Source organism: Bremia lactucae, linkage group LG3 (genome assembly GCF_004359215.1).
Source record: "Bremia lactucae strain SF5 linkage group LG3, whole genome shotgun sequence".
Lineage (NCBI taxonomy): Eukaryota > Oomycota > Peronosporomycetes > Peronosporales > Peronosporaceae > Bremia > Bremia lactucae.
In genome coordinates this window covers 6,402,576-6,414,228 of record NC_090612.1, presented here as the reverse complement: position 1 = coordinate 6,414,228, position 11,653 = coordinate 6,402,576, and the positions used below count along the sequence as shown (strand labels likewise).

At 45.7% G+C, this 11,653-nt stretch overlaps 4 protein-coding genes across 4 annotated transcripts; 2 read left to right on the top strand and 2 right to left on the bottom strand.

Annotated features, from left to right (window-relative positions):
- Positions 1-130: 130 nt before the first annotated feature.
- On the top strand, positions 131-1,067 carry CCR75_009201 (uncharacterized protein). Its single transcript, XM_067967244.1, has 3 exons — positions 131-399; positions 475-983; positions 1,046-1,067. The coding sequence occupies exons 1-2, from the start codon at positions 250-252 to the stop codon at positions 853-855; spliced, it is 531 nt and encodes a 176-aa protein (XP_067817203.1). The 5' UTR covers positions 131-249; the 3' UTR covers positions 856-983; positions 1,046-1,067.
- On the bottom strand, positions 921-4,394 carry CCR75_009202 (uncharacterized protein; the record flags this gene model as incomplete). The annotated part of the gene is made up of 4 exons (XM_067967245.1): positions 921-1,110; positions 1,165-1,660; positions 1,771-2,102; positions 2,173-4,394. 4 exons carry the CDS (start codon positions 4,392-4,394, stop codon positions 921-923), a joined length of 3,240 nt encoding a protein of 1,079 aa, XP_067817202.1.
- A 94-nt stretch (positions 4,395-4,488) lies between these two features.
- On the top strand, positions 4,489-6,348 carry CCR75_009203 (uncharacterized protein; the record flags this gene model as incomplete). Its single annotated transcript, XM_067967246.1, has 5 exons — positions 4,489-4,805; positions 4,869-5,037; positions 5,105-5,200; positions 5,261-5,683; positions 5,752-6,348. The coding sequence occupies exons 1-5, from the start codon at positions 4,564-4,566 to the stop codon at positions 6,346-6,348; spliced, it is 1,527 nt and encodes a 508-aa protein (XP_067817204.1). The 5' UTR covers positions 4,489-4,563.
- Positions 6,349-7,280: 932 nt separating this feature from the next.
- On the bottom strand, positions 7,281-9,523 carry CCR75_009204 (uncharacterized protein). The gene is made up of 2 exons (XM_067967247.1): positions 9,041-9,523; positions 7,281-8,973 (listed from the first exon to the last, which is right to left on the bottom strand). Exons 1-2 carry the CDS (start codon positions 9,143-9,145, stop codon positions 7,444-7,446), a joined length of 1,635 nt encoding a protein of 544 aa, XP_067817201.1. The 5' UTR covers positions 9,146-9,523; the 3' UTR covers positions 7,281-7,443.
- Between the last annotated feature and the right edge of the window lie 2,130 nt (positions 9,524-11,653).

The window sequence follows — 11,653 nt, the reverse complement described above, 5'->3', positions numbered from 1 at the left end:
ATTTGTGTCTGAACAGCATGTCCCCATTCTTATTTCGAATCGGCTGCAGAGCGTGTGAGGCATTTGTAGTAACAGATTGCATTCGACTGGGTCTTTAACAGAAACGCGCTTATCAGTCACGAGATGACGTAACAGTTTGACGTTTATTTTTTGCATGATTATGAAAGGGTTACCTTTCACTGGATTCGTCACATGATTGGCTTAAATTTATGTAGTTAGCTTTATTTCATCGCATCCATCCGCTCAAGAATGTGGAAGCCTGGCGATGACCAACCGCAGAAGGAAGTTGTGGCCAACAGCTTTAATGAAAAAAGCAGTGCGACAAAGGACGTGAAGACGCCAAAGTGCAATGTGCCGAAGTCTTCGGCAAAATTATCGCAGAAGACGCTGGCCATGAAGGTCTGTACTTCGCTATAAATAATTGATTGGTGAGCAATAATACTAACGCACGCTTCCTATTTTCATTGTCTGCAGTTCATGCAACGCAAAAGAACGACAGATGCATATCGTATCGCTGCCGTGAGAGAGAAGCATTGGAATGACACGTGGGAGGCCGCACCCGGGAACGGCAACCAAGACGACGACAGCTCCAATATTTCATGCGAACGTGATGTGCCCGACCCATCGCTCCCGTCACTGTTTGGCCGACGTTCCTTCGGCGGATTCAACAAGGGCGTCGAGGATGAATTTAAGGAGGCTTCAAGGGCGCTTCGCTTCGCCGCATCCGAGGAAAAAGAGCTTCGTGAGGAAGTTTCGGCTGAGGAAATGACGGCACGCATGCTCAAATACACAGGGCTGGGCCGTCGTTGTGTCGGTGAAAGGCGACCCAAAAGCAACAAGCGTCAGCGCAAATAAGCACTTCATCTCGTGGTTGTAAATTTATCGCCCAATATCTTCACAGTGGGTCATTTCCCATCACTTTATTCGCCGTCGCTGGCATCCTCGTCGCTAAAGTAGCTTGCTCGTTTCCGCTGCGGTCGACGGTGCGTTAAGGCAGTTGCTGTTGTCAATTTAGGCTTCATCCACGATGAATGTACCCCCGCAGGGTTACGCGTTTTGGACGAGTAAGCTAATAGTGTGATGGATACATCCCCTTCTTCAGGCGGTGCTCTACATTAGAATAAAGTTAAAATGACGCTTTTTTTTGCTCAACACTTGACGTACAACAGGTTCACGATGCCTTCGTCATTGAAAAAGTGCGTGCGCTCATGAAAGTCAAACTTCTTTTTCTTCTTTTTTCTGCTGCTCTTGCATCCAGCCGTCACAGGCCGCTCTCGCGGCCCGAGTACGTTGCGCGGGCATTCATACGAAACGTGATTCGACTCGCCGCATTCAAAGCAGCGCTGGACAGTTGTGAATTTGCGCTTTCTTGCAAACTCCCGTGAACGACCGTTGTCACGACTTAGCGACACTGACAATGTCAACCCTTCAAGCAGCAATTTGTCCATCCTTGTGACAGCCTCGGCACAATCCTCGGCTCGAGCAAACTGCACAAAGGCCACACCGCGACTGCGACGCGTCTGTTTGTCGCGCAAAACGATCACACGAGCGAGCTTTCCAAACGGAGCAAAAAGCTGCGCGACGTCGTTAGTTGTGTAAGCATACGGCAGCATGGCGACGTAAGCTGTGCTTGGCGACACGCCCTGTAGCTGCGCCGTGACTGACACGCTCTCGATCATTATTTTTGACTGCGGCCGTACCACAAATATGGCACAAAGTTTTACATGTATCAATTTGTTTATTTCGACCAAAACCTTTAAATTATTTAACGAAGACCGAAACCTTCAGCCTGATTAATTGCCAGCAAAAGCCGCTCTTTCAATTTCTCTCGGCTGCTATACTCCGGTAGCAATAGATGATTGAAACTAGTAATCGTAAACAAACCCCAATATGTGTTAGCCGCAGCACCTCTATCACGTTTTGCAAGTCTCTCGTACCAAGTGTGTGCTGTGGGAAGGCGTTCGGAGTCAGGGCCATTACGTGAAATAACAAACACGAGATTTGAGAGGCCGCGGATTGGCACGCGGTCGCTACCAGTTGCAAAGCGCAGCAACTTTTTCTTGTCTTCTAAAGGGAAAGCATGCACGATCACCCAGAAATCCCTGTCGATTCAGAGGATACAAGACGTTAGCCACCGAGATACTTTCTTCCATTTCATCGACAGTTTCTAACCGTATAATCTCACTGACTTTTGTAAAGCCATCTTCGTAGTGAGTAACTGCTTCAAGCGCCTCAAAATCCAAATCGGTGCTGCCACAAATCAGCAACTGCAACTCTTCCCATCGAAACATACTCAGCACCTCATGATTACAGACCTGGTGGAAGCCGTGGTGGAATGCTGCATACTGCCGAGCGACCGATTTATCAAGCACGTAGTCCACGTAGAGCGCTACATATTCGTTGCGATTCTCCGTGTTGACAGGAATCGAGCTTCCTTCCGGCTTGAGCTCCACATTCTTGACTTCGCCAAAGATTTCGTACGAGTACTCAAAAGTGCGCTGATAGACCTCCTCTATGTCGCCTTTGAAGTCGAGCAATTGCCGCAGACCGCGTCCTAGATCAGGTAAAGCTAATTCAAGATCTTTCAGTCCTAGCGTACAATTCATAAGCTTCTTGTAAACAATGTGCGGGAAGCTGACGTCGAGGATGACAGCGTTGTAAATTGCAAGACCTAGCAGCGTGCCAATGAGCTCGTACTCCATTGTAGCTTCAAGCGAATCGCTATTAAACCACAATGTGTGCGTCTCCTCATCGTATGTAAACATGCCATATGCTGGGTCAAGTAGCTGCCGAATGAGGAGTTGGAAAAACTCTTTTCGTACCCCACCTTCATCAATGCCTTCTTCTCCAACAAACTTAATTTTAAGCGGCTTCTTTAAAGTCTCGGCTGATGTCGAAAGATGTACAATCTGCTGCATTGCATCCTCCACAAGATTCTCTCGTCGTATCTTTAAAATTAAAAACGGCGACTCGACACCGACTACTACAACATTTGATTGAGACAGAACAACATCATGAGCTCGCGCACGCTGCTCGAGGTCCGAGTCGATCTGCAGAACTTTGCTTTTCGAAGCCGCGTCCAACACAAAAGGAAAGTCGCAAAGCGACATTTCCGATAATTGACGCTCGGGCATAAGCTCTTGTCGCTCCTCGGTGTTTCCCCGTTCACTATCTCGCTCCTCCAACTCATTCTCCTCGTCGTTAAAGTGTCTAAGACGTTGCCCTTCCCTGCGTGCTACTCGCGCAGCAGCACGTGTTGCAGCACGACGTTTCTTCCAAAAGATAATGGATCGCGAATAGTCTTCGACCAAATCCATTTCTGAATTAATTGCTTCGTTGTAAAACTCGTGATAGAGTGCAAACGGCTCGAGTGCCTTCATACGGTCCCGATTCACGACATTGAGCTCGGCAAGAACGCCACAGGCTGCATACACAAGATCCATTTTGCGGGAGCCATAAAGACACACGGTGATTGCTTGCTGAAGTATATCCAAAAGCCGATGCAACTCGTCAGATGAGAAAAATGCCATCCATTGTGCGCGAACAAGAGCTTTGGCATCCTTTGAAAGGTAATAAAACAGTCGGCACAACCCGCCCACAACGTGTAAATAGTCTGGATCAAACATTAAAGGATGCTCAAATAAAACCAAGAAGAAGCGCAAAGCACGCGGAGTGTGCCATGTGGAGCAAACATTCCACGGCTGCGTCACCAGTCTCTCGAGGGCATTACGAAAAGTGTTTTGCATTGCCTCTCGATCACTTCCAGCCATTGCTGTATGTAAAAGTGTAAACACTCGCAACATCTGCTCCCGATCAATGCCCCACCACTGCGCATTCACTTCGTTCTCTGCCTTTTCTAAATTCTCTTTCAAGAACGCAGCACTCAACGCGTTTGGATCTGAAAATACTTGATACACGAGTCTCTTCGCCACACGGAAATCGTCAGTCTCTATCGCGAGTGTCAAAGTGCGTTCCAGCAGCAGTCCCAATAAAGCTTCACATGCCTGCAATGAGCCTTCATTTTCGTCGACTCTAGTGGTCAAATCGCTTTTTGTTGTGGTAAGAGAAGATGCAGCTGTTGCATTTACAAGAGCAAATAATGATCCTGTCGCCGACGCGCTGGTGGAAGCTAATTCGGTCTTTGCAGCCATTGAAGGCGATCCCTTCTGTACATGCAGATGCGTGGCATCCTCCATTTTTACGTCTTTTTGGGTGGGAGTCACCGTCGAGACACTGGTCGACGCAGTTGCGCCAGCTGCAACTTCTTGCATCTCCAGAAGCGCACGAGCGACTGCATCGTTAGGATCCAGACCTTGTGATAGGAAGCGTGCGTATAAACTATGGAACAACTTTTGCGTCTGCTGTAAACCTCCACCTCGCGCTTGGGAATCCATCGATGCGCTTACGTTGTTTTCTCCAAAGAGAACCTTGATTTAAGCCAATAAAAGGTTCGAAAGGCGATGCCATTATGGAACAATTTCGGTATAGCTAGCGACTCGACGACCGTTGCTGCGCTCTTCAATCCTTCTCTTCACGTAACGTGACGTTATTGTTTTCGTCACAATGGACTCTACGATGCAGGCATGGCGCAAGAAGATGCCGAGCAAACGCGCAATCGCATCAACTCTCAATCAGCTCGTGCAACAGAAGTCTGTAGCCGTTTTGTATACGCCAACAGAAGTCGAACGCATCAAACAGATGACTGACATGATCAGGGAAGCCACCAGTGAATTCAAGGTGGAAGAAGACTGGGATCGTATTCTGAAAGTCGTTGATGCGCTCAGTAATGTGAGCAATCGCGCTGTGTACGTGGAAAAAGGCACTGCCTTGTTATTTAGCTTCTGAGTGTGACTTTTTTTACTTACTAGGCTCAAGGAATCGATTTGGTATCTGAAGCTGCGATTAGGAGATCCGTCGTGTCGTGTGGTGATTTTAAGTTTGACACTAACCGAGTCCATCGTCAAGAATTGCGGAGACCTCGTACACCTGGAAATAGCCACCGAGCATTTTATGAACGAAATGGAAGCGCTCTACAAGGTGCGAATTTCTACCACTGGTAACGTTATGCGATTGAGAAATCTTATGAGAGTTTGTCTGCGCGTAGGCACACGCGAATAAGCGCGGTCGGGAAAGCATGGAAATCTCCAGTCGCGTACTTGATATGATACAAGCGTGGGGCGAGGCTTTCTTGCCGTTTCGGGTACGCTCATTACTATCCTGCATAACGGTAAAAATGGTATATTGAGAGCTTTTTTGATAGCACGAGCTTCCACTCTTTGTGGATACGTACCACAATATGCGCAAGAAAGGGATTAAGTTTCCGGATCAGTACGATCAAACAAAGGTTCCGGTGCTTACACCTTCTGTAGATTTGCGTGAAGGAGTTCAAAATCGAGCGTTAGATAGGTGGTCGATGTTGTCAAATAAGTCGCAAAACTTCAGCTCCATCGACACTTCTTCCTACTCGAACTCGAGCTCTGGACTGGGTGGACTTTCGACGCCCGAATTACATCGTGTCGCGACCAATGTGCTGGAAATGTTCGAAGACATGCTTTTTGCGGCGCAAACGAATTCATCTTTGATTGACTGTCATGGAATCATGGTGGAATTGTCTGTGGAAGTAAGAGAAATCATGCGGAGACTCGAAGGTGCAATTCCCATTGCTGTTGTTGAGGAGGATAAGGTGAGATAAAAATATCATGTGATAGTCGTCATGATTTTGAATCGAGAGTGGTGAATTAAATTTGCCAGAATCTTGAAAAATACTTGTCTCTTAACGACGACGTTCATGCGGCACTGAAGAAGTACGATGTGCTGTTAGCAGGATATCAAGATGCAAATGCAATTGCGTCGCTGACGTCTAATGCATCGGCGATTGATCTTATGAATTCATTCGGCTCAGAAGATAACGCCATTTTGCAAAGCGACGAGGAAAAACAGAGCTCAAGTGACGATGACCCATTTAGAGATTTTGTGCTTACTCGCACTGGACCCAAAGGGATAGTTTCTACCTCTGCACAAGTATTAACAAAGTCTGAACCTGAGACGAACGACCTTTTTGAAACACCTTTGCAAAATGAAGACCCGTTCGCAAGTTTTGTGCAGCAAAGAGCTACCAAGATACCTAATACAAGAAGCAATCAGAAAGCAGAAGAGGAGTCGAAGCTGGCTGCTACAGCAACTTCTAAAGCATCCGTGAAGGACCTAATCAATTTGTGGGATGGTGAGACCGTAGCGATGATTAGTGCTATGGTCGACTTTACTGACAATTATGATGAGCAGATGTTCCAGCGCTGGCTCCAACCACTCTCAATGTCACTTCAATACCATCCAAAGGCCTGTGGTTAGGAGATGATATCATTAGTCCTTCTATTGAGCAGTCCGGGGCTATTTTTAATGAGCCACCAATGCAAGATTCATGGAACAGTATGAGAAGGGCTTGCTCGAATGACGCCCATTCTCTGTCAAACCGCTGCTCATTGGAAGACGGCATTACATCTTTCATGTCAGCCGTATCCTTAGAGCCCCCCTTCACAAACAGCAGAGCGAGTGCAAGTGATAAATTCGTTGCGTCAAACTTATCGGCCAAGGTGTGTTCATGCCAAAGTTGACTTTGTCTCATTAAATTATTGACCATTTGTCCCTAAATTAGTCTCACCAACCAGCCGAATCAGTGGTTTGTAAATCTTATAACCCCTTCGACGTTTAGGCTTAATATATTGAGAATTTGCTTTAAATTTATGAAATTGATTACCATGGTGTCGTGTATTTTCCGCTTTCACATTACATGATATTATTAAATCCGGTGTATTCGTTGGGCTTTAAGGTTGATTTATTGCATGATGCATTCCCGATACCAAAATATGTTAATAAAATTAAAGTACTGCAAATCTCAACATTTTAAATTATATCGAATAGTTTTGCCAACTACCAGTTGTGATTAATCCCCATACAAGGACTGCGGTGTGGTCGACGCTTCTATCACTGAATCGGTTTATGTCAACCTACCTAAGTGTAAGTATTAATAATATCGTTTGCTCTAAAGTAAATATTAATACTTCAACGATCATAAAGTGAAATTTTCTAAAATACTTCTATCGCAGATTAGTAAGAAGTATTTTGGGTGCATTTAATGTTATGCACATGCTCACTATTATTTACTGCTTGGTGCAACAACTTTCTTTCACGATTCTAATATAATCGAAAAATAAAAAGTTTCGCAAAATTTACATCAATAAGAAAAGGAATAGTCATTGCGATTTCATAAATCGCAAAACAACTTAGCAGAAAAAACTAAATATTTATTGAAAAAAGATGTTACGTCTAGATCATTGAAACTCAACAACCCCCGCAAACCTAAATATGCATTGTGATGAAAGTAACTGTTCCAACCGGACGAGGCGACACTCCACTTAACCACGCCTTACCGATTTCGCCCTCACTTCACTTAGATTTCTTCCCCGACTTCTGCTTATTTCCACTATACTCGCCTTTCACAGCCGATCCTGAAGCTGTTTGCGCTGCCTCGGAATTTTTCGCAACTCTTTGCTTCGAGCTTTCCAGCGCTATCTCAGTTGCATTTTCTCCTTGCGTAAGACTAGGCTCTTTGGGCTTCTGATTGCCTATTCCTGACACTGTTGAGATCTTGTCTTTCACATTTTCCTTCACTTCTCCGGCTTTCTCCGCGACTCGACCAAGAACACTTTTTGACTTCTCCTTCGCTTCGTCTGTTCCTGATTCCATTTCATCCTTCTTCTCACCAACTTTCTCTGCAACTTGCCCAGCTGTATTTTGAGCCGAATCCTTCGACGATTCAACACTTTCAACACTCTTGTCCTTCACCATGTTACCCTTGTCTTTAGCAGCTTCGGTTGCTTCTCCAGCCCTTTCCTTCGTCATCTCTTTCGTCTCACTCATTTTGTCTTTCGCATTTTCAGCCATATCACCGGCTTTGTCTTTGACCTGCCCAACTTTATCGTTCACCATCTCTTTCGAATGGCCCACCTGATCTTTCGTTTTTTCCGAGAATTCACTTGCCTTATCCATGGCCTGTCCAGCTTTGTCTGATGCCACCTCTTTGACATGCTCGGCCTTATTAAGGGTAGAATCCTTTGCTTCACTAGCCGTCTCCTTGACTTGCTCGGCCTTATTCAAAGTCGTGTCTTTTGCAGCACTAGCTACCTCTTCAGTTTTCTGCGTCGCCATGCCAACTTTCTCCTTTCCTTTTTCAAAAGCACCGGCCACGGTTTGCTTCATATCATCTGATTTAGCAGCAGCAGCATCAGTAACAGCTGACGCCTTGGCTTCGACAGATTGAGCCGTTTCCGAATGTTGTGCAGCTAGCTTTGCGTTGTGCAGTGTCTCCGAGATATAATTGACACTTTCATTAACGATCTCGACAGTAGTTTCAGCTACTTTACGACCAAGGCCACCGGTAATCTTCGAATCCACCTTCGCTGCCGTGGAGGTCACACCTAGGCGCGCGTCTAAGTCGATGACCTTCTGAACAACGCCACTGGTCGTGCTCGTTACTCCCAACTTCTTGTCCCCAGCTTCAGCGGCACGAGCAGCCTCACCCATAACCACTTGCGCTCCATGAGTAGCTTGGTCTGCCATATTCCCAATAATATCCCGCAACTTCGTCAACCCTTCGGTTGTTGTCTCTGCAGCATCGGTAACGCGCTGGCGGCCGGCGTTAACCAATTGATGCAAAGTGTCGGCAGCTTGCTGGCCGCGCGATCCCGCAAATTTGTCGTCATACTGAATAGCTTGCTGTTGCAACTCGTCAAGTGATTTTTGAACTGCTTGCATGCCATCCATCGCCGTTGGAACAGATCGTTCTGACAATTTCTGGCTTTGAGTCTTCAGCTTTTGCGTAGCTGAACGCGATGCGTCAAGCATAGACTTAAGGTAATGTCCAGCGGGCTCAAAGTCGGCGTGCTTTTTTTCGTACTCTTCGACTCGCTTCGTTAGCTATTGCATAAAAGCACACAAAATCATTAAAAAATGTAAATTTAATTTTGTGTCAAACTGTACGCACATCCGTCAAATAATTATCAGCCTTCTGCGTCGTGTCATCAATTTGCTCTCTGGCGCGGTCAAGTTCATGTTGGTGGGCGTTAATTTTGCTCTGCATATCAGCCATACTACTGTCGTTAGCAATCTTCTTCAGTGTCGATCAGTGGCTCAAGCTGTTAATTGCACAATGAAGAAGCCTTAAGGTCGTTGTACAACGCTACCGTTAGGTCGCCGAATTTCCGAAATTACCTCGTCCCAGTCAGTGGTGGGTGACAAGTTTGACGGATTGAGACAGCGAAGTCTCCTTGATGGTATGCGAAGAGGAATCAGCTTTTTGAAAAACTAAATCTGGCAGTGCGTCCGTTCCCATCATTAATCCTCTTTTTTTTCTTGTGAAAAAAAGAAAAGTTTGCGCTAAGGGAATTATCACCAAAACTTCTTTATTAAGTGTTTCTCACCAATATACCGCAAATTGTAAATATCGCAGAAATTGACAGAATATCTGCTACGTTAATGTTAAATTTACCTTAATCAGTGGCGCTTTAAGAGATCGATTTTTAGTACCTATCTCGATGTGAATTAGCGAAGTATTTTGTGTTATATGTAACGGGGCACCTTCCGCTAGTACTGTGTCGCCGGCAACGTAAGACACGATTGTGCAGTGCGCAAGTAGGCGCCATATTTAGTTTGTTATTTATTTAATAAAGTCAGTAGTAGATAGAAGATCGGGACGGGACGTAGGAACTTTGTATATATACAGCTTTACTTTCTCTCTATTTTAAAGCCTTATAATTAACCTTTGGTAGCTAAGACTACTTAGCTACCTGTAATCTCCCTCTGCACGTCGTATACGTGAAGTAATCGAGAAGCCCTACCTTCACTTTAATCAGTTTAGGTTGTCTAGTATACTAGCAAAGGGTGCCCCGTAATGCTGGTAGCCCTTCGTAGTCCGTTCAACGGCCCACGCACGTTCCAATCGTGATGGACATGTTGGACAAAGAAGCAGGGAGCTTTCAAGCCCCTCAAAAAGGCTATCACTCAACGCGTGGAAGGTTTACTCATTTGAGTGACCTTGAATGGAGATCGATCGAACGGATGAGTTCGGTCGTAGGCGAGCCATCCGTTGGCGCCGTGCTTTTCACTCTGAACACAGATGAACAACATGCGGCCATAACCGACTTCTTACAACACGAACTCGACGGGGCCCAAGAGAATGTAGCCTTGCTTCATAAACAGGCTCTCAACACGCGGATGTGTTGAGAGAACAGGGACTTCGGGGCTTCGGATTTCCCGACGACGATCACAAGAAAAATAGTATTCTTGTTTTTGTTGATCGTTTCAGCGAAATGGTATTATCTTGCTGCAGTACTGGAGTCGATCACAGCCAAAGGCTGTGCTCGTGTCTTTGTTGACACGATATTGCGACTCCATGGTTTACCACGTGAGCTAATCTCGGATCGAAACCTTAGATTCACGGCGGAATTTTGGCAAACTGTGTTCAGATCACTTGGAAACAACACAGCTCAAAATGTCAACTTCTGATCGTTCTGAAACAGATAGTCAGACGAAGCGTGCAAACCGTATCCGCGAAGAGATACTTCGCGAATACGTCTACTCTTTTGCCGATGGTAAAATTGTCATTAATAACTCAGTGCATGCTTCTACAAAGTATACACTGTTTTATGTGAACGGCCTTGGCCATCCACGTATACCCACCTTGTTTGAGAGTGTCTCTTATTCAAGGGGAGGGGGTCGCACAAACAAAAAAACTTTCTAGCCCTTGCTCATCACGCATTGGCCCTAAGGTCAATGCGAAGGATATAATTGTTGATTCAATCAACATTGATGTGGGCAAATCCAGTAATATCAGTAATGCTATTACTGAATTTGATTACGATGCTGAAAGACTAAGCATCGAAAACAATACTAATAAGAACAATAATGCTCTCACTAATGAGAAAATGACATCTCCCTCTGCAGTCCGCGGTCCGGTCGCGCTGAAGACAAAAACAAAAACAAGTCAGCAGGTAATTTTCTGCTGGCTAGAGAAGCAGTGGTCCGTTTCGTACAGGATCTAGTCGCTGATGCGGTGGACCGACAGAACGGAACTTTGATAAATAAGGAAGATCAAACGCTTTTTTTATTTGAAGTCAATGATCTAGTCCTACTGTCTACGCTAAATCTACCTAAACGTGTTGTGACGAATGTGTGCAGTAATAAAATACTGCCCAGGTATATCAGCCCATTTTGTGTACTACACCGCCAAAGCAATGCGCACACGATCGAGCCGCTCGTAGGATGCGTAGGCATCTTACGTTTTTGTAGGACGTCTCCACCCATACCATCAGTACAAGGCTTCTTTCGGCTCCGAGTCAAACCGGCACGGTCTTAAGCAACCGCCAAAGACGATGATCCTGAGCCGGAACATAATAGTCTCGAGAAGAGTCTGGTTCTCGCGAGCCAGATGTTCCACTACATCCTCAAGGTTGACGAGCCGTCACGAGCTCGTTTGAACGGACTGATATGTCCCTTTCCTTCTCCAGCTGATCAGTCGCAACTTGCGCAAATTTATTAACTGGTCGCGGGATAAATCTCGGCGACGGGATCGCTCGCGATCAATGTCCTCCCTCAAATA